We start from the raw sequence: 23,455 nt of genomic DNA on the forward strand, positions 1-23,455 counted from the left end.
GGAACCAACATCTTAGACTTGTACTTTTCAAGAACTAATTTTTCTTCCTTGTTTCTTGCTATTAGATCTATTTTAGCTTCTATTTTATCAGTATTATAATATTTAACTCAAACTTAAGCATCTAGGTTAAAATAAGGGGAAAAGACACAAAAATTTTGTCAACAAAAAAAACATACTGCCATACTAATATTTTTTTATCGTCCTAGCAGTCCCATGAACAAATGCTGGCCGTAAACACAACTGCATCTTTGAAGTCTTAAAGCTGACCTTTAGTTTTAATACAGTGTAGGTAAGAAATCTTCCTGGGTAAAGAGGTACTTCTGGAAATTGTATTAATCCTTTCAGGCTAAAGTAGTACCATGTGTAAATGTTTCTATAGAAACACTGTTTCTGTAGAATTGAAAGAATCCATTCCATCTCACCCTAGAGGGTTTCGGAGCAACCCAAGGAATGACTGAATTAATCCATCTCACAATTTTGGCCACTGCTTTAAAAGCAGAGTTATCATATAAAACATCTCATATGGAGTCCTTCATATGTAATTTGTACTCACACACACTAACAAATAGCCATAATAAAAGTGTTCCATGAAAGTAAAAAAAAACACAAAAAAAAACTGTATTCACATGCATTAAATGCATTTACATAAAAAATAATAAGACACAGAAAAAGCATTTGTTAAAGAATTACATATACTAGGCAACAGGAAATTAGGCAAACTGGAAAAAAGTGAAGTGTTCTTGTTATGTAAATTTAGAAAATTATAGTGAAAATAAAGTCTAACAGTTTAAGAGTGCATTGTAAAGAGGCTTTATTTCTAGATTTTTATCAATAACCTGGAGTGCTACAGCTTATTTGAATAAATACTTTGAGAAGCACTAGCTTTGAAATAGACTTCCCACCTGGCCAAGTTAATAACTGTAACAATTATGCAACAAGAATCAAGATTACTTTTCAAGATTTGTCTGCAAGTATTTCTTATATAACTGAACTTGCGTGGCTATGGAAACTTAAAGACTTACAATCTGGGCTTAGGTGATCCTGAAATAAAACTTCAAAGCACTGTCTGCAACCAAAAGGATCTAGGAAATACTAGAAAATGGACATCTACCAGCTAGCTTAACTGCAGCCAAAATATTATCACTGCGGAAAAAGTGGATCCCAAGGGAATATAAGCTCCTTAAGGGCAAAGATGTTTGTGTATTGTTCACTGCTGCATCCTAGCATCTAGAACTCTGCCTCCCAAATGGTAGACACTCTATATTTTAATTGATGACTGAATCAAAGAGACTTTTCCTGATGTATATCAGGAGTCCACCCACATTCACTTCATTTATCAATACTCAATAATCTTCCACCAACCAGAGAATCTGTTACTGAATGACTAACATATGATGAAGCTAACAGAATTTATATAGTATACTTCTGAGTAAAATGAGTGATAAAATATTATGATTTTTTTACTCTTGAGGAGCCCAAACCCCAGTAATTTTGATATTACTACCTGTCATTACCTGTTATTATTGATATTACTGTCTGTTACTAAAGAAGGAACATAACAGTATCATGGGGACATAACATTTCGTGTATTTCCATTTCTTAAAACCCTTCTAACTAACACATGGTACGAAAAACCAGTGCGAACATGCAGGTAGGTGCTGCTCCCTTCAGACACTGGTGCGTCACTTAAGGCCCTTGTGCCGGCACCTGCCTGGCAGTGCCAACAGATGGAAGACATTAATCACCTGTTCGGTGTTCCCACCGTGTCCATCAGCTTCAAATGCAACTGCACTGAGCTAGATGAGTCAGCATCTGGTCTTCCAAGAGCTAGTGAATCACTCCCAAAGCAAAAAGGAAAAAGTTTACACTTCAGAGGTCTGAATCAATGCCAGAAGTATCTATGTTGCCTCAAGGTCTCTGACTCCCAATGATCTTTAGCTCCCTGGATACCTAGGCAAAGACAGATCTGAAAGCTACAGAAAACCAGGTGGGTTGTCACACACAAGACTGCAGCCCCAGGCGACATGCATTAACTGCTTTGAAGGATCAATGCAGAACACTGCTATATTCAACATTGAAGGTTTTCTTAATAAAGCACTAAAAAATGTGACTGAGTAATACTTTTATTTGTCAGAAGCCAAAATGACAAGTGGCAACTTGCCCTTGGAAAAGACATTAAAGAACATCAGGGTAATAAGCTATCTATCTCATAGAGACAGTAGCCTAAGAAAGACTATTATCATACAGCTCTCAAAGAAAGTCCTATTAAATAAATCTCAGAATAATATGCTTTTAACTGAAATAAAACAAAGACAGCATCAACAACAAAAAATTATATAGAATCCATAAAATTGTATGTGAAGAAGAAAAAAGGAAAATCTGGAAATCCACATACTGAGAGTTCGATATTAAAATCAACAAGGACCAAATCCTAAAACAGAAAGAAGAAATACATTAAAACACAGTATTTTTGAAGAGTTCAATGAGGTTATGGCAGATGCACATTTTAATGCTTCATGTACTTAAGATTTTCTTCTTCCTCTTGGAGCCCTTTGCTATAGAGAGATCATCTGAATGATAGTGCAGAAATCTGCCTTCTCAATGGGCCTTTCCAATTTTAGATTTCAAATTTGAGTCTGGAATCCCAATTAAATGTTTATATAATAGGCTGCAGAGAATGGAATTGCTTTTTAAATTACATTTGCTTAATTTTTACACATTATGGTTTAAAACAATCTACATACTTTGAAAGGGACACAACAATTTACAGTATGGAAATAATTATGTGAAACTACAAAACCCTTCTCATAAACAGTATTGATTTCCAAAATGAAGATGCTTAATACAAAATGATACAGTTGGTGGGGGGTGGGGTGGGGTGGAAGTGGTGAACAAATAGTGGAATTCACAGACCTAGATTCTAGAACAAGTTTCGCACTGATTGCGTCTTAGTCTCAACTTTCTTTTGTCTCAATTTGACCCCTGGTAAGAAGAGGCAGCTAGATCCCTAAGCTTCATTTCAATTTTAAACCCAAAGACTCATATAGAGGGTGCCAAAAAAAATGTATATACCATTTTAAGAAAGGAAAAAATTGTGTTAAAATTGTAATAAGGGGGTGGGGGGTGGGAGATGAGGGTAAGGGGGATCAGATATATGGTGATGGAAGGAGAACCAACTCTGGGTGATGAGCACACAATGGGATTTATAGATGATGTAACACAGAATTGTACACCTGAAATCTATGTAATTTTACTAACAATTGTCACCCCAATAAATTAAAAAAAAATATTGTAATAACAAAAGATAAGTCATGTATATATTTTGGCACCCCGGTAGTTTATAAGAAAAGATTTGAAAAACTTTTTGGATCATCAGTTGAATAAATTCCTCAGATCTTGACAAGGTCTGTCACTGTTCAAACTCATGAGAATATCTATAAAGAAAATCCTATAATTTTAATATGAGAAAAGAAAAAAAAATCTACCTCAAGGGCAAAATTGTACTTCATATCCTATTTATACACTACAACATAGAAAATAAATGTGTATTCCCTCCTGGACTCTAGAAGCAGCCTGAGACAGTCAGGTGAAAACCCTAGGACCCTGACTGTAGCCAAAACATCTAGGCTGTCTTTCTCTGTGAAATCGTCTAGCTAGTTCAACGTGAACTATCACCTAAGAAGTACCCTGCATCTTCTATGTTATGTAGGACTTCTCCACTGCAGAGAAGGATTATACCAGGAAATGGTTTTCCTGAGAAAAATCTAGCATTACTGGAAGATTATTATTAGAATAGACTAATGTACAGTCATGGAAATAAAAACCTTATAGCAGCAGAGTCCTAGAGAACCAGAGAGTTGAAGCAGGAAGACTAATGGTATCTGTGACTTCTCCAAGTGTATTACAATTTAAAGCTGAGGCCAGTTAATAATTCTCATGGGCAGGACCAAACTTTCAGGTAGATGAAGTACTTATAGTAGTTCAGTGTTGAGACTCTGAACTTTCAGGTTTAGGGAAGGAGAAGAAAGACGTTTAAGGATCATATAGCCCTAGGAGAGACAGCAGCAGAGATACGCTTTATTGAACGATCTACAACGTATACTTTCATCATAACCATCATAGAATACTATAAACTATCTTTTTGCTTGGATGTGATTTTTTTTTTCTTGTGAACTTTGTCCTTTAACCGTATTCACTGCAAAAAAGGAGAATCTGAATTTAAGAACTACAGGAGTAAAGAGAATACATAAAAACGCTTTACAGACAATTAGAAATATCTCGGGCAGACCTGTTTCCTGAGAAGCAAAATGAGAGGATTACAGCACTAAATGATCACTTAAATTTCCTATGGCTCTCAAATTCTCATAATTTTATACAGATAATATAATCATTAAGAGCGTATATACATATCACTTACTGTTTCTTTTTAAAGTATTTATGGATACAACTGTGTTTTTCTAAATGTCTCATTAGTAATACTCAGCCTTGTAAGTCTGGTTCCATAATAATCTATAATGTAACTGCTTCCATCTGAAGGTCCAACAATCTAGAAGAGAAAATTTTCAAAATTACTCATTTGAGCAGTTATTTTCACAATACTTTGTTTATTTTACTCAGTTGTTAATACAATTACTTCAGTAGCAACAAAAATATACATCAAACTAACTCAAGCAAAAAACAAGTAATGTAGTGACTGGAGTAGATGAAAAAGATACTGGGGAAGTTCACAGCACCAAAGAGCTGCAGGAAGCTAGGCCTCAAGGACTGACATCCCGAGGCCCAGGCGGCCTTTGCTTTGGTTTCCCTGCCTCTGTGCTCAGCTCTGCTGCCTTCATTCTGCAGACAGGCACTCCCAGTTGATGCCCAATGGCTCCAGATTCCCATCTATGCAGCTCAGCAGATCCCAACAGAAAGTAAAATTGTCTTCCTCAGTGTTTATATGCCAGTTCCAGGGAAAGACTTTCAACTGCTTGGTGTTTATGCCTATTGCTGGACAAATTACTGTATCCAAGGGAATAGGACTAATATGATTGGCCAGGCTAGGCTCTCTGAGGTAGATAAGGTAGTACTGGACTCAAGGAAATCACTTTAAGCAGGAGTCCAAAAATATGCTCTGCCACATCTTGTTCAAAAGGACGCATTCCCAATGTCATTTTACTTTTTTTTGCTTAAAAGTATTTGTTAAAATTTATAAAATGTTTATACTGTTTTGATCAACTGTGTATCATTAATAATTATAATGACAACTCAATTCAGAAATCACAGAAAATGTAAAACATTTTAATTTTAATGAATAAGATGATCAGTAGAAGATTTTCAAGCATAAAAATATATTACATTAGCGTAAAATTCAGTAGGAGATGGAAATAAAGATAAAAATTCAAGGAAAAAATAATCAATGTAAAATTTATAATGGTTTGTGAAGGGTTCATTTGTGTCTTTTTTAAGCGAATGACATTTAACATTCTATGATATTTATATTCTGTTGGATACATTTTAAAATTAATGTAACAGTTTTATTTAAATATGTCAATATTTGCAAACTAGAAATTATATTCTTTGCAACTATTTAAACTTATGATGGAAAACTTAAATGTCAACAGACGTGCAGAGGGTAGGGATTTTAAAAAAATTATTTTAGGGGTTATACAACCCCCACTGATGAACACTGCTGTTAGAGCATTCGTTTTTAAAATGAATTTGATTTTAAAAATTATTCCACAAAAAATTCCTACAATATTTGAGACACTGTGCTTGATATTATACATAGAGTAGTGAATAAGATACAATCTCTGCCAAAAGGGGGCTTATTCTAGTAAACTCTAAATGTTCATATTCAAATAACACAAAGCACTTAGGTGCTGTAATGCACTTTGACTTATTTTCTGAAAATTAAATTAATTTGGCTTGACATTTATGAATGTTATTTATGAATTTAAGTAAAAATTAAAACTTTTTAGTAGCCAAGGTCACAGAGGAAATTACGAGCATTAACCCAAGAAATAGAAAAATGGGTGGCTACAAGTTACAACATGTTTTGAGACTATATAAGGGAAACAAAAAAAAAGTCAAGACCAGCCAGTCAAATCAAATGGTAAAAAATTGCCTAATTTCGAATATGTGCATAGATTGGAACCAGGCCTATCGCCCTGTTGTCTTTTTCTTCCTATGCCATCTCCCTTGACAGTCACACTCCTGTTGAAAAAAAGTATCCATAAGTTGGAAATAAGGAAAACATATAATTGGGTGACCTGGTAATATCATGCTTTTCTAATAAGCCCACCTGAGGCTCACTTCACTTCCTCAGGAAATATTAACTATTTACCTAAAACCTGATGAGGACCTGGATGCTTTACAATTTTGTCAAGGTAGCAGTTAATGTGTAGAAAAATGATAAGGTTTTGTTTTTGTTTTGTTTCCCCTGTCCTGTAGAGAAGATACCCCCAAAGATTACAGTTTTATTACCTGGTAATACACGATCCAATTTTGTATCAAGTATAGCAACCTTATTACAGCATTTCTTTCCCCTTAAACTACTTGACTCTAGCTCCTCACCAACTAGTTCTACGATGGAAATTCCAATCCTTTCCATCGGGTTCAGCTTGGGCATGTAATGGAATTCTGGCCAATCACCTGAGACAAGTTCACTGGTGGCTAATTTGCCCTTAAGAAGATATGTGTGAAAGGAAACAGATCTTTTTCTGCCTCTGGAAGTAACTATTCATATGTAAGGAATGATGCTAGCCCAAAATCCCGAAAATGGCAAAGAGAAAGAAGGAAGGAAGGAGGGAGGAAGAGAAAGATAGATTTGGGTCCTTCATTATGTCCTTCGGCTCTAAATTAACAAATCTTAGAACTACCTTATATCATATTCTTGGTATATGATATAATAAAGTACCGTATTATCAAAGCCAATTTTAAATTGAGGTTTCTGTTACTTATAGCCAAAAACTGATAATACACTTGTCTTGAACGCCTCCTACACACCACTGCCAGATCACGAAAGCACAGCACTAGCTGCTATTCTCTGCTGAAACAATCTGAAGATCTGCCAGAAAGACAACCATATTAAGTCAGCGTGGTAAAGCACCAGACTGAAAGGAAAATGTGAAAAGAAAGCTGTCTATAACTAGCTGGAGGATAATCCTCTCTGGACCTCATTGATTCTTTTCCTCATAATGAGCAACAGATTAAGTTGTTCTACATGGTACTTTTTTTTTTTTTTTAAGGAGGGCGCAGCTCATAGTGGCCCACGTGGGGATCGAACCGACAACCTAGGTGTTGTTATTAGCACCACGCTCTAACAGAGCTAACCTGCCACCCAACGTGGTACCTTTTAAGATCTTGTATAATTACATTTAAATGCAAACACCTCCACAACGAATTATCAACATACTTTTCTATGAATTATTCCATCGAAGAATTGTTTTCCCTACTTAATTTTTAAGAAAACTAGCATCTGTAAAGGACTCAATTATTCAAACCCATATTCCCGCACCAAAATTAAAAATTTAGCCTTTTTAAGCATTTTATATACACTTATGAATCCCCTTATTATGAGTATATTACTGTATTGTTCATTATAAAATTACAAATCTTTAAGAATATCCCCCACTGGGAAGTTTTTTACTCAGTTAAATATACGTATGTCCATTAGTTCACTGATGACAGAGTACAAAACCCAAAATTATGAGTTTATTTCTCTAAGAAATAGCCTGAGCAAAAGTGTATAGCATGAAGTATTTCCATTTGATAAACTGGGGCAATTTCTGAACTCTATGGGGAGAAGAAAGACCACTTACATACTTCACTCCAATTAATGGACCAAAAGGTGCTACAGGTCTTTGTCTTACAAGAGGGGAAACAGGAGCAGGGCACTACACTATGGGAAGATATTTTGTACAATGGATGTCAGTATCTCTTGTGTGAGAAACCCTGAAACCATAATATCCCTCGATATTCTTCATATCCCTCTATATTCATTTCCTGTGGCTATTGTAACAAATTACTGCCAACTTAGATTAGAACAATAAATTTACTCTCACAATTCTGGAGGCCAGAGTCTAAAATCAAGGTATATGGGGACAGCCACATGCCCTACAGAGTCTCAAGGGGAGAAATCCATTCTAAGCCTCTTCTAGGTTCTGGGAGCAATCAGCATTCCTCGGCTTTCTGTGGTTTGTGACCATATCACTCCAATCTCTGCCTCTGTCTATACACTATCTTCTTTTCTGTGTGTCTATGTCTTTCCTCTTCTGTCTCCCGTAAGGACACTTGTGATTGGATTTAGGGCCCACCCAGATAATCCAGGAGGATCTCTTCACATCAAGATTCTTAATCACATCTGCAAATAAGTTAACATTCACAGATTCCAGGGATTCGACATGCGTATCTTGTCCTACTACATCCTCCTATGAAGATGGTTTGTGGTAGTTTGGAAGAATCGGGTGGAATTTCATTTCTTCTTTCATATCATTTCTGATTGTTTTCACCATGAAATTTTATTTCTAGCTTAAATGAAAAAAATCTTGAATTGTTTACTTAAAGGAATAGGTTTCTCTGTAGGCAAAAAGTCTATAGAAGAGTAAATCAGAAAACTTTAAAAATACATATTAAAGTCAAGAATGTTAAGGAGTAGTCACCAAGTTTCCTGTTCTTTTTCTGATCTTTATCTTTGATCTCCACTCTAATTCTCTACAACCCATCTATCCACCCACCACAGGCACCCACACAAATAGGCACACACTGAATTTGGTATCTGACTTGGATACATATTTATTCTTGAAAAACATATGTTCTTTGAATATGTAATTTGAATTTATCTGAATAATGTTGTATATCTTGCTCAGTTTTAAACTATTTTCACAGTAGACTATGATTTTAAGATACTTTCATGTAGCTGTATGTATATGGTAAGTGCTTGTAATTGCTGCCTAGTGTTACGGAGGACGCATCCACTCTCCTGTAAGTGTACACATCTACGTAGGTTGATTCCAACTTCCTGCTACCACAAACAGTGCTACAACAGACATCTTCATACAAGTCCCCTTGTGAAAAGGAGCAGGAGTTTTTTGGGGTAAATGCCCAGAAATAGCTCCATATTTACATATTATTTATTTGGGTGATTCTGTGACTCGCCTATTAGTTTACTGTGCTCATTTAACTATTAGGCTCCCTTTCATTTTCTTATTGATTTGCAGAAATTATCTGTATGTTGCACATATCAATTCCTGCTGCTAGTATCTTTTTACTCAGTCAACTGTTAACTTGGTCTATGATATACTTTTTAAAACACAATTTCTTAATTTTAACATAATCAAATTCAGTTATTTTTTTTCTTTATGGTTTATGTTTTCGAGATCTTGTTTATGAAGGCTTAACCCATCTAAGGTCATGAAGATATTCTCTTCAATTAGCTATATTAAAAGTTTATCTTCTTCTAGGTATATACCAAAAAAAAAAAAAAAAAATGAACAGAAACTTAAACAGACACTTGTACACAAATATTCACTGCGGCATTATTCACAGTAGCCAAAATGTGGAAACAACCAAAGTGTCCACCAAGAGATAAACGGCTAAACAAAATGTGATATATACATACAATAAAATACCATTAATCCAAAGAAAGGAATGAAGTCCTGATATACGCCACAATATCAATGAACCTTAAAAACATTATGCAAAGTGAAACAAGCAAGGCATAAAAGGACAAATACTGTATGATTCCACATAAATGAAAGGTAAAATCTAGAATAGGTAATTTCAGAGACAAAAAGTAGATTAGAGATTACCAGGAACTAGGGGGAGAAAAAGGTGGGGACTTATTGCTTAATGGGTACATAGTTTCTGTTTGGGGTGACAAAGTTTTGGATATAGATATTAGTGACAGTTGTACAATATTCTGAATGTAATTAATACTAATGAACAGTATACTTAAAAAAAGTTAAAGTGGAAAATTTTATATATATTTTACCATGCAAAAAAAAGAGCTTAATTTATTAATGTTGATAGTTTTGTTCGTAATGTATAAACTTTTGATTCTGTTAGTGGAAAATGTATTTTTGTTTGTATGTATTCAAGTAGCCTTCTAATAAAAATAAATTAAAGGAAAAAATATAGTTTCCAGTAAGTATTTAATATCTAAACTTTAGCAACAGATATGACACTCCATTTAATGGCTGTACATTGTCATTGAAATCACACTGCTTAGGTAACTCAAATATCTTATAAATTTAAAATTTTATGACTCAATTAAAGAGTGAAAGGACAAAAAATAACACTTTATACAACTCTATCAATGTACCCTTTTTCATCTAATCCACTTCTGAATTTCTCCATATAAAGATTGAACTAGTAATACTGTCAAGATCAAATCATCTCCTCAAGCCCTATTAACCTGACAAAAAAGTAAAATGACTCAGCTATCTGCAATTAGAGGATAATGATGCAACATGTGTCCATCCCAATACCCCCAAAGTAAATTTATATTCTCTTAAAAGTCAAATGAAGTTTTTATGTCCATAGCTGACTCCTGTGTGTGGTTAATTTTAATATGAGGCCATTAAAACCATCTGATTAGTCACATTTTAATTAAACAGCAAAATTCCTGCCTGGTGCCAGAAGTTACACATTCAGAACCCCTGACTTCATTTGATTTAAAGACTGATTAGTATCAACCCTTAATGACCAATATAAACATCATTCCTCAAGAAATGAGTAAGAGTCACCAGTATATGTCCTGAAAACTCTGGGATTAGTCTTAGAACCAGTCTAAGATACTGTTTTTTGAACATTCTTTTAATTCATTAAATAAAAATCTGCCCACAGAATATGTGACCTAAGTGTCCACTGGTTTTTATATATTGCTGTCCTACAACTAGTGAACTACCAAGGACTTTGACCAACTCTTCCAGTATTGGTAATAGATTCAGGATGATTACGTTTAGTCCTTCTTTTGATCAATAGCATGTATTTCACAGGGCAAGAGCCATGTCTTTGACCAAAACAAATTGGCTTACACAGAAGTGAACCTATAACCCTAGCCTTATTTATAGTATGAACTGAAAAGCCTAGGCTTTTAAAAATTTTAGTACAATTCAAAGTATTTAAACAAGATAAAATCAAGATAACTCGTTTTTATTTTAAATCTGCAATTCCCAAGGAAATAGTATTAACAGGCCACTCGAGGTATAGTTAGATTGTTAAGTGCCTTTAGAGCAAGGATCCCAATTTATTATACCTAATTGGTGCTCACTAGAACCATTTTCACTGATGGCATAAAACTTACAACCATGTTTCCCCAAAAATAAGACCTAACCAGAAAATAAGCCCTAGCATAATTTTTCAGGATGACATCCCCCGAACATAAGCCCTCATGTGTCTTTTGGAGCAAAAATTAATATAAGACCCGGTCTTATTTTCGGTGAAACACGGTATTTACAATTTATCATACCAACTTTTATTTTTATTCATTACCTCTCAAGTAACGATATAAAATTTAGAACTTTAAGGTCCTAAAGAAAAGCAGTCACTTTTTTAAAACTACCATTTTTAGCTTCTCATCTTCTCTGTAATGGGCACAAAGACACACTTTTCACAAGTTATACTACATTCAATTCAAATTAGAAAAAATTTTTGAGGGCATACTTTATGTTTAGCATACTACTAGGGATACGGGATTAACAAAAGTCTTCTTTTCCTCAAGAAATTTATGTGAAAAGTCAAACCTAGTGTGTACAAGAATACAAAAAAATACAATGCAATATACAATCCAATGCTAAAATGAGTTGCATACATTAAATACAAAAATAATGAAATGTTATAAATTTGATGTATTTATTTATAAAATTCATAAAAGTTTTGGAGATTATGCTGCTTTTCTGAATTTCTGCTTATATAGTTATTAGTCCTTTAAGAAAATCTACTCTGTACTGTTAATAGGAATGAACATTAATATAATTTCTTTCATAATGTATAGAATTTTAAACAATTATCATAAAAAACCCTTCATATTTCCTTCTAAAAGCTTTCCTATTAAAACTCATATTTCCATTTCCCTCTACCCATAATTCCTCTTTCTGATTTGTGGCTGTCTTGTCTCCACTTAATAGAAGAAACTTTCTTTTCTTTGTGTTTGGTGGAGTACACATCAGTCGTTTAGATATGACTAAAAATGTGCAGACATTGTTAGTGAGAAAAGAGGTTTAAATGGAAGCAAAATATTCTCATTTTTTTCTGATAAAAAAACTTAAAATTGTCTAATCTATCCTTCATGATACATACAAAAATACATAAGCACAAAAGAATGAGTATTTTAAAATATTCAGAACTGCTTTATGAATAACTACATATAGTAGTTATATACAACAGTTACCTATAACCCAAAGATTGTATGCTACACATGTAACTGACTTGGATTTTTTGTTGACTGAACAAAAGAACTGAATTAATTCTATGGAGTGTTTCATTCCATTCATTCACAGAGTGCAATTTTCATATTTCTAAGAACAAAAAAAAATAGAAGAAACTTCAAAAGTTTATTAACAACAGATAAACTCATGGAAGTATTTCAATAAATATAGTGACATGTAAAGCTTACTTTAGCAATATGTGCATTATACTTTATGTTGCTTTGGTTCAAAGCTGAAATAACTAGACCTATTTTTTAAAGAGAATTTTCCTAGATTTTTGTTATAAACACTGTGAAGCAAAGTATGTTTTTATAGGTCTTGAGTTTATGCATAATATGTTTCTGGGATCACAGCCCAAAAGAAAAACATTGCTATTCACTGGGGAATAATATTTAATGGCAAAAAAGAAAAAGAAAATTGGGGATAGAGAGAATGAGGAAAGAAAGAAGAATAAACAAAAAGATGATGGAAAAAATATAAAAGGTCTATGAGAAATTAGAAAAATATATCTGTGACAAAAATATTAATGTAGTTGATGTTATTTATAGTAAAAACTTACTTGATTTGCTAAGAAAATAATATTCCAAAACTAATGTAGTCAACATCATATGGTAAGTATATTAAACAACATGTAAAATAAGGCTACACATTTTATTTGGCTGCATTTGAAAACTGACATTTTTTCCCCAATCTGAAAGCACTCTACAGTGGCCGTACCTATTAAAAATGTCTTATTTAGGGAAATTTACTGCAGAAATTAAACATTCTAAATCTACCTCAATAATATGTGATAGTCTCAATTCCAGATCTTTCAGAAATTTGTTCTCAAAAATTCAGGCATACATGTACGAGAAAGCAGTGGCTGAATCAAATAAGCTCTATAACTTGGTATGAATAAAGCTACAAAGCAATGATATCACCAAAGAAATAACCTATTGTGAGAATATTAACTAAATGGATGGGTTTCAAAGACAATGAATACTGGATATCTTAAAGAATCCCAATAATACATTAAATTCCTTGAATCCTCCTTTAAAGTGAAAAACCCATTTCCAGACATATGTGCACACGTACCTTAGCCTCTTCATGCCTGCTGGCCTGTCCCATAGTCAGAGAGGCAGGATATTTGGTTAAGCATATGTTTATGAATAAAGACAGGAAAATTCCAACTTTAAAACCAAATATTTTCCTTGTTTAATTCTGGTATCTTATTGGTCCATATGCTGCCTCCTCCTCACAGTATGGTACCCTCCTCACAGTATGCTACCAAAAATCTCCGAGATTTTGACTTGCTCTTAAAGCATAAGGATAACATCAAGCAGACAGAATTGAGGAGTGGAAATACTGTCTGAGAAAGAAGAGCAAAACTGATGATGATCTAAATACACACTGACATACTTGCTGAAGACATTAGGTGCTCCAGAAATGCTTCCTGAAATGCTGTTTAGTGACATGTGTTATGATAAATTCATCTTTCTCTAATTTAAGAATCCTCGTGCATTAACCACAACCAGTTCAGTATGATTTAATAGAAAACATCTGGTGGCACTTTTAAATGCTTAAGGATAGCATTTCACAAACTATGCCTGTCTCTACACCACTGCAGCAGAAGAAAATGAGGTGAACACAGAGAAGCACAGATGAATAGCAGGGGAGTCCTGACATCATTTGATTATATGGATGTGGTCTTGCCCAAGACCAGCCCCACTTCTAGACTTCCTACAGAAGACCCAGACACTCCTTTTTTCCATTTTGGCTTAAGCTAGCTGGATTTCAGTTTCTATAATTTGCAAACAAGAAAATACGAGTATTGAGTGCCTGTCCAGTGCAACAGAAAATCTTGTTTCTGCCTTCATATATTCATATGTAAATATAAAATTCCCATCAATATCCTATTATAGTAATTGACCATGTGGCTGTGACTGTCAAGAAAAGAAACAATAAGTTTGAGAAATAACCTCAATCCTTCTTGGAGAATCATAAAACAAATTATAAAGATTCTGAGAAGTTATCCCGTAAAGAAATCTCTTTAACTCAGTTGAACTCAACTTTATGAATCATATTTGATCATAGAATCCTTTTTGAAATGAAGTTCCTATGTCCTTTAGAACTGCTAATTGGTAGAGCACGGGATGGAAAATGCTACTTGGAAACATGGCCATGATCCCTTGGATGTAACATCTAAGAAACACTGAAAACGCATTCCTAACTGTTTCTTAATATATTTAAAATGTACCAGGAGAAGATCACAAAACTCAAATTTGAATGTAAAAGTAGTTTATCTTGTTGATTGAAACTAACTTACCTGCATTGAAATAAGAATGAAATCAATTAGGCTCCCAATTCCACAAAACCCTACAGTGCAAAACTTTAACAAACCTAGAAAAGAAGGTAAAATCATTTACAACCTTGAACGTCTTATAAATATCAACAAACTTTTCCATTTCCCAATAAACCATTATATATACCACAAACTCTTTATGTCAAGAATATATAATTAACACTTAAAAAAATCAAATCTTCACCTGAAAGTATGAGAAAAGTATAAAAGTTCCTCCATATAGAAAAGCCACAACATTTATTAACTCACTTAGCAAACAAATACTACGAACAGAAATAAAAACTCAAAGTAATCTTACAAATTTCTTAAAAGGCCAAAGGAAATAAATCTTTAAATTATCAGTACACCAGAGGTACAGAATATCTTTAAGTCCTAAAATCCTTACTTATTTATTAGACTTAATGCATTATGTGATCTAAATTTTAATATACATTTATAGTAAAAAGTCCAAATAAAGATTGTCAAGGCACAGAAAAAATAATCAGGAAAAAACACTGATCCTATAGTTAAATTGCAAAATTTTACTAGTAACTAGTAACCCAATCATCTTGAATTTATCCTGTACTTTTTTTCCTTAAGCATCTCATGTTTATTAGCTCTACAGTCAAAATAACAATTCTGTGCAATATATATATATATATATATATATATATATATATATATATATATATATATATATATATATCTGTCCTTGGTCTCAACCTTTGAGCTAAAGTACTAAAATATATGATAATAGAGCACAGAATCTAGGGTATTTTGTTATATACAAAGATATAACAAAAACATGATGATGAAATTAGAAGAGGCAGATTGGGGGTAGGGGTAGGATGAGTAATCTCTTCTATTTTTAAACTTGAGTTGCTTTCCAGACATCCCATTTGAGATATAAAAATGGTATGAAACAAGACTCTTCATGAAAGGGTAGTTCTAAGTATCAACTACAAATAGATGCCAGCTAAAATCACAAGAATGGATGAGATCACCTCCTGCACACAATTTGGAAATACACAAATAAGATTGAAATACGTAGGTACCTTAGATGATTTTATTTCCCCTCTTAGTATTACACATACTCGTATGTTGTAATACTAAGAATAATGTTGTAAGTACAGGGATAACACGTGTTGGAAGTAACTTAAAAACTATTCAACTATAGAGATTATATAAAATTATGCTTTTAGTTTTCTTCAAAACTTACTTTCTACTTACTATTTTGTATTTAACTGTCTCATGGAAGCCCTGTTAGTGAAGGGTCTTTTATCTGCTCTATTTCCTCCTGTGTCCTTCGTAGCTTCGACATTGCCTGGCACATGGTAGATGCTTAATAGTTGTTGAACGAATGAATAAATTTTCTCAGCTTTTCTGTTTCCTAAAGACCCCTAGCTTTTTACCCATTAGTTTATATAACAACTCCTTTAATTATTTTTTAATTAGTTGCATTTTATTATAGTTGCCCAAGGAACTTTATTCACTCACTCAATACATTATATCCATTTACTCACTCAATTGTATTTCTGAAATGTATCTCTCTTCACTTGGCATTTTAGTATAAATTTAGAAATATTAATTTCCCTTCCTTTAATTTTTTATAAAAAGAATATTGAGAAATGGCCCAAAAAAGTTTGCCTCTAATTACCTGGTACTCAATGAAGAAAAGATAACCATGTCAGGCCTTTGTCTTTGTCATGCCCTCTTCCAACGGATGTCTTCCTGTAGCTCTGCTCATCTCTCAGGCTACTTCAGAGAAGTCTTCCTAACCTGCCTGTGTAAAGCAGCATGCCACGCCCCCCACAGCCCAGGGGCTCTATCCTATCTCCCCTATTTATTTCCTTCATGGTGCTGATTACAAATCTATAGGGGCCTCATTCATTGGTTTGCTCATTCACTCTCTGTCTTCCACTGCCAGGTAGATTCCTAAAGGCAGGGTCCTTATCTTTCTTATTCTAGTCAATTCCTTGATCAGTACCTGACAGACAGTAAGAGTTTGACAAATATTTGTTGTATGACTATCAAAAACCTAGAAACAATCTAAATGTCTAACAGGGAGGGATTCTCTCAAACGATTCAGGTACATCTAATAGGAAAGAATACTATGCAGCCATTTAAAACAATAATATGGAAGGATTATTTGTTGGCAAAGTAATGTGGCAATGCTCTAAACACACAATGAGTTCATTAAAATCTAGATATTTTTCTGGTGAACCCCTTCTTAAGGGTGCTTCAGAAAAATGAATATGAGAGGTTCCTGTTCAGATAAAATATTAGATAAGAGGAGGACATATGTGTTTGGAACTTTGGTAAATGTTACCTACTCCTGGAGTAACGCATTTAAAGAAACTATAGAACAGATCCAAGATGATATTTAAGCATGTAAGGAACCTGCAAACTAATCTATAGTGACAGAAGGCAGATGAGTGCTTCCTTAGGAAAGAGCAGGACAAGGAGAGCCACGAGGCAGAGATTACAAATGCACGAGGAAACTTTTGGGAGTGACAAACATTGTCCATCTTGATTATGGTGATCGTTTCACAGCTGTATACACATGTCTAACTTAACAAACTGTACATTTTAAATATGTGCACTTTACTGTATGTCAATAAAGCTGTTTAAAACAATTTAAAGAACTAAGTTGACTGTTAAAAAAAACTAGAAAGTTTAAAATCATTACAATGATTTATATCCTGTCTCACTCCAAATGTGTGATATTTACTATGGTCCGTCTATTTCTACAAATTTAAGGTAAAGGATAACATAAGTAATGAAGTTGCTCATAATGCTACCTTAAACTCATTTTACCTTTCAAATATAACAATACTTTATGAAAATAAGATAGGAAGAACACTAAGGACTTAAAAAGGTAATGAGACAATATAAAACCTTAGAATAGTACATGGCACATGTACATGGTAGGCATTTGATAAATGTTAGCCCAGCTGTTACTTGTGCAACCACTATTTCTACTACTACTACAATTACTACTATAATCAAGGAATTTAAACAACATAAGTCCATTGTTTAGAGTAGCATCATCTAACCTAGTCTTATCTCATGCAATTCCCTCTGCCTGTATTAAAGCCAAACAACCCACAGTTCTCTTAATGGGCCCTGCTCTCGTTATCTCCTTCATCTATCTCTGCATTTATGTGTATACGGCTACACAGTTCTCTGCCTTGCCTTCTCCCCTGCCCCCCCCCCCCCCCCCCCCCCCGCCCCACACTATTCCCAATCACCTAGCTAACCCCTGACAGTCTTCTAAAACTTCTGGGAAGTCTTCTCTAATGCCCCAGGATAAATTTAATGCTATCCCTAGATGTTCCCCAGCACCGTGCCCTTAACTTCCAGCGTAGCACATATCCCACGGGATGATCTATTATATATTTATTTGTCTGCCTTCCCCAGTCCTTCCATGAGTCAGGGCTGTCTCATTCCCATGCCTAGTCAATCTGACCACTGAAGGAACAACTATATCAATAGTAAATGATCTTATTTATAAATAAAACTGATCAAATTGAAGAAAGTAACGCACATTCTAAACAGCATTTATTGAAACCAGTACAAACCTTTACTCTTACGGATTTCATTATTCCGATTTTTTTAAAAGATAGGATGTTTGTGAACTACCAAAAGTAGATTTTTTTCATTTTACAATAACGAAAATGTTAGTTTTCTTTGTACAAACCCTATTTACTAACTTATTGTGGAAAGGAGTATCAGATTTAGATTTTAAAAATTGTTTTAAAATTCCAAGTAAAAGAATCCATTAAAAAAAACAAATCCATTTTTATCCTGAACCATTACTACTGTAGGCATATCCTTTCAAAAAGATTATGCTATCAGATAACATTAGTAAACCTCATGCTTTGAGTGTACTTTATACTTCAATAACTTGGACTTTACATTTTAAAAACACAAATTCAAAAAAAAGATTTATTTTGATATAAAATAAACATTAATTTTTGGTTTTAAAATTTTTTTGGTATTTTTTGTTTTATTATAGGTTGAGTCTTGCAAATACTCTTCTATCTGCATAACTGTTACAGAGAATACAGATTACTTCATATTGAAGTTGCTGTTTGCCAAGCCGCAAGTGTTCTATAATGATTTGGCTATTAGTTGTAATTATTCTTCTTGTGTCTGTACCTATAAAGGAGAGCTTTTTTAATTTAATTTTATTTTTTTAAAGATTTTATTGGGGAAGGGGAACAGGACTTTATTGGGGAACACTGTGTACTTCCAGGCTTTTTTTTTTTTTTTCCAAGTCAAGTTGTTGTCCTTTCAATCTCAGTAGTGGAGGGTGCTGTTCAGTTGTTGTTCTTTCAATCTTAGTTGTGGAGGGCACAGCTCAGCTCCAGGTCCAGTTGCCGGGAGCACAGCCCACCATCCCTTGCGGGACTCAAGGAATTGAACCGGCAACCTTGTGGTTGCAAGGATGCACTCCAACCAACTGAGCCATCCGGGGAGCTCAGCGGCAGCTCAGCTCAAGGTGCCGTGTTCAATTTTAGTTGCAGGGGGCGCACCATCCCTTGCGGGAGTCGAGGAACTGAACTGGCAACCTTGTGGTTGAGAGCCCACTGGCCCATGTGGGAATCGAACAGGCAGCCTTCGGAGTTAGGAGCACGGAGCTCTAACCGCCTGAGCCACCGGGCCAGCCCCAAGGAGAGCTTTTAAATCTTAGAAAAGTTTAACCTACAAATCCATTTATTTGTCCTATGATATGTGGCTATTACATAGCAGTGCGAACTGGTAACTTCAAACTTGAAAAAAAAAGGAATAATATAACCACAGATTTTTTTATATGGGCTTAAAAACATACAACACTTTGTTATTCTTATAATAAGAAAATATTTACATTTTAAAAATACCACTATGAAAAGAGCATTTCTCCTATTAACTGCTCCAAAAGAGCTATTATCTTTGCGAATCCATAATCTTCAAATACTACAGATAGGCAAAATAAAGTATGTTAGTTATTACAAATAAAAAAGTCACAAATGTTCACAGAGTTAGAAACACACAAAAAATATTGTTATAAAAACAAGGCTTTGAGTGGAAAAAAGCCTTCCAGCTAAAGAGGCATTGGTTTATTGAGGAATAAATCAATTAAAGGAAATAAAGCTATAGATTGTTAAAAAACAAAACAAGATCTTCAAATTTACTTGGTTGAATTTTTGTTCTTTAACAACAATAAAGGTATAGCTGTGGGCTAAAAAGAAATGTGAAATATCTAGAAAGAAAATTTTTCTTAAAGGAATTTTGAGGTCTTACTCAATTTTATTCAACCTCATCCCCTTCAACAAATTTCTCTATTTAATCCTGAAGTAAAATTTATACAATGAAGTATCACTAAATTACTTTTTAAAAAGCAAGTTTCGTATCTGCATGATCTACATATTTATTCTGTTCTTATAAAATTCCAATGATCATAAACGGTCAAGGAAGTATTTTAAAAAGCTATATATAAATACAATCATTGCTTTTCAGAACCATGAAGAAAGATTAAATAAGATTATAAGAAAAACAGAATTTCAGGCTCTATCTATAACGTTTTTTAATGCATCAACATTATATTATCCAGTTAAGAACTTTTTGTTAATGGCAGTAGTCATTTTAATTGAAAATATCAAAATTCCTTAACCTTGGATTCTCAGAAAATTAAAATTTAATTTAAAACATTTCAATTTTTTAAGTTTACAAGCATTGTAATTTTACATATCAGATTAGATTAGTTGATAAAACATATCAAAGTCCTTAACATGAAGATAGCTTAAGTAAGATATAGATAAAAATATTTGAATGCTTAATGAGATAAGAGGATTTTCAGTTAAAGATAATGAATCTGGCATGCCCACTTAATCCTCTCACTCCAAAATGCCACTAAAAGAGGGTAAATGGAATTTTAAAGTCACAAACCCAGTAGAAAGAGAGGGAAAGATAAGACAATAGCAACAAAAATTCAGAAGCTGTAGAACAAAGAAGTGACCGACTTAATAATCTTGAGAAAGCTGTAGCCTAAGCCAATAGTCAAAACGTCTGTTGAATTCATGAACATCCAAAGGTTGCTGTTATAATAAAGGAAGTTATTTAAAATTTTTAAAAAAGAAACTTTACACTGAATCATAAACTTAAATATTAAAAACTACATTTGCAACTTTAGAGAATCTCAGACTCAAACTTCAGGTTTCTCTTTGAAGCTAATAATAGATTGGAGGAGCAGTGGCCAGAGAAAGGCAACTCCTGGCAGGAAACTAATATTCACTAACCAGAGCCACTCTACACAGTTTTATACACAGCTTTATTACATAGAGTTTTATTTTGCAGGAAAAAAATTTCAGAATACACATATCAACATATTATTATGTACTGCAGTCAAGTCAAAAACATTAACTTAAACTATAGGACACGACAGCTCATGTGACACATCACAAAAAGCTAAAAAGTCCCTCAAGGCAAATACTTACAATCACAGAACAAACTATACTAAAGAATAGTGTTTGTCCTTCCCTTCTAACCTTTTAAAAAAAGTTAGAAATCTTTCCAAAAAATATATATGATCCTGTCCTGTTAAAGAGATCATATAATAAAATGCAAGGACCTTAGTCCAAAGCAGGCTTTGGATGTATTCTAGCCATCACCATGTCACTTTACTTTCTCATTATGAACCTACTTTCTCATTATGAACCTACTTTCTCTGTCTGACCATGCATCCTTCTATCCATCATTATCTAAAAAGAGTGTTAGACTAAATGACTTTTATTTTGACCACTCAGAGGTCTTCTGTGCATATTATATGGTTTTCTGCTGTGTTGTGGAAAGGCATGGTTCTATTACAAATGGCAGAAGTGCAGTTACACTATCACCCAGGCCAGGACTAGTGCATCAATCTCCTTTCAACTTAGTCTCCCACCAGTCTTTCTCCAATCTAAGCCACTTCCCACAACTCCTCCAGTATTATCTTCCTGAAATATAAATCTGATCATGAGAATCCTCTGCTTGAAAACATTTATGGCTTCTGATATTAAAAGGTAAAGTCCAAACTCCCTAAGAAGAAACTCACAGCATTTTGTATTCTGACTGCCGGCTGTCTCCTGCCATCGTTCTGTCTACACCACAAGCTAATGTATCCACCATTCTCTCAACACGCATGCATGCTCTTTAATACCCTGTGACTTTGCAGGAGCTGTTCCCTATAATTCCCTAAATCTCTGTAATTTGTTTATCCTTCAAATCCTAGCTCAAATGTCACCTCATCTAAGAAGTCCTTCCACATACCCCAAGGGGGACAAAATCAGTTCCCTTTCTATGCTCTCACAGCACTTAGTCATGGTTCTGTAATAGTGCTACATCATACACTGGCCTACAATCATATATATTTTATGTTTATTTTCTTTTTAACCAATATGAACTGTGATGTTCACCATTATTTCCAGAGCACTCAACTTTACTTACTTAACCGGTAATAAACATTGAATAAATGTTTGTTAACTGAATAAATTCATGTATATAGTATTTTAAACTTTGACTTCTATTTATGAATTTGTAACACGGAGTTCCAAGTAAGGCTGTCAGAATCACACTTCCCACCAACCCCAGTGAAAATTCCTCTTTGATCTCTGGTGGGTAACAACATGGAAAGAATAAGATTAGCTTTGCTAGCTGGAAAGTAGAGCATTCAGAAACTTCAAATTTGCTCAGTGAAGGGCTGACAGAACAGAGTACTACAGTAAATAAAGCATGCTCTCTTGAGCCAGAAATATGGGTTCAAATTCAGGTCACTAACTGAGTGTCCTTGGGTAAATCTCTTAATCTCATGACAATTTCCCAATCAATAAAACAAAGATGATAACGACAAGTATGTCACAGAAAAAGGAAGGCCTCTAGAGTCAGTACATCCCTTAACCTCTCTCGTGGCAATTTCCCAACCTGTTAAAGAAGACTTAAAGAGGATGATAAACTCAAAGAGTTGTTAAGTCTTAAATAAGGATAGGCATGTGAAAGTTCTGCTTAAACAAAAGCTATCATTAAATGTAAATAGTTTAATAAGCTTTAGTAACTAAGGGAAACGTGAAGATTACAGCGAGGAGAAAGGTACGGGAGGGTGCTAAGGGTCAGGCCCCACACCAGTTTATGCTGGTTATCATAGTTCTAACCCACCTTCTCCTGAAAGGACTTTCTATTCCCGAGGAAACACGGACAGAGGTTCAGGCAGAAGGGAACCTTTTTTGGAGGGAGTGGGAGAGATATGCATTTATTCATAAAATATTTATTGAACATCCACTGTGTGCCCAGCGCTAGCCATGCACTCAGGTCCTAAGTTAGTGCCTACACTATCTTGATTGTGTTTTTATGAAGATGAAAATACAGGAAAAGTCATTATTTCTTATCTGATTTTAACTGTAGAGCTAATTGTAGTTCTATACTCATGTAAGAATGTTAACTATTCAACTCCATGTACAGGGAACTTGTAATTATTAATAATATGCAGAGATTTAATAAAAAAATAGCTACATATTTCATAAGGATTTTTTTTTTTCAATGAAACATACTCACCCAAGGCGGGGTATCCAAGGTAAAATCGATCTGCTCCCAACCATCCAAGAAAAAGAGACAGTGCAACCGCCACTTTGTATGAATAGCCATTTCTGCACAGAATTAGAACCTGAGCGTCACATTCACGTATTTCCAACATGCAAACATTTTAGAAAAC

At 34.1% G+C, this 23,455-nt stretch overlaps 1 protein-coding gene across 2 annotated transcripts in view; it reads right to left on the bottom strand.

Annotated features, from left to right (window-relative positions):
- Positions 1-2,105: 2,105 nt before the first annotated feature.
- The window catches only part of TM2D1 (TM2 domain containing 1), a 38,215-nt gene continuing 16,865 nt past the window's right edge, over positions 2,106-23,455 (bottom strand). Inside the window, exons 4-7 of one of the 2 annotated variants that reach the window (XM_074334812.2) lie at positions 23,299-23,390; positions 14,716-14,789; positions 4,418-4,546; positions 2,106-2,431 (exon numbers count right to left, since the gene is read on the bottom strand). In XM_074334812.2, coding sequence (XP_074190913.1) covers positions 4,436-4,546; positions 14,716-14,789; positions 23,299-23,390 — 277 coding nt within the window. In that variant the 3' untranslated portion in view covers positions 2,106-2,431; positions 4,418-4,435. The remainder of the gene's footprint in view (positions 2,432-4,417; positions 4,547-14,715; positions 14,790-23,298; positions 23,391-23,455) is intronic. The other variant, XR_012497246.2, reaches the window with a different exon arrangement.

This window comes from Rhinolophus sinicus, chromosome 14 (genome assembly GCF_057876585.1).
Source record: "Rhinolophus sinicus isolate RSI-liver-muscle chromosome 14, RSI-T2T, whole genome shotgun sequence".
Classification (NCBI taxonomy): Eukaryota; Metazoa; Chordata; class Mammalia; order Chiroptera; family Rhinolophidae; genus Rhinolophus; species Rhinolophus sinicus.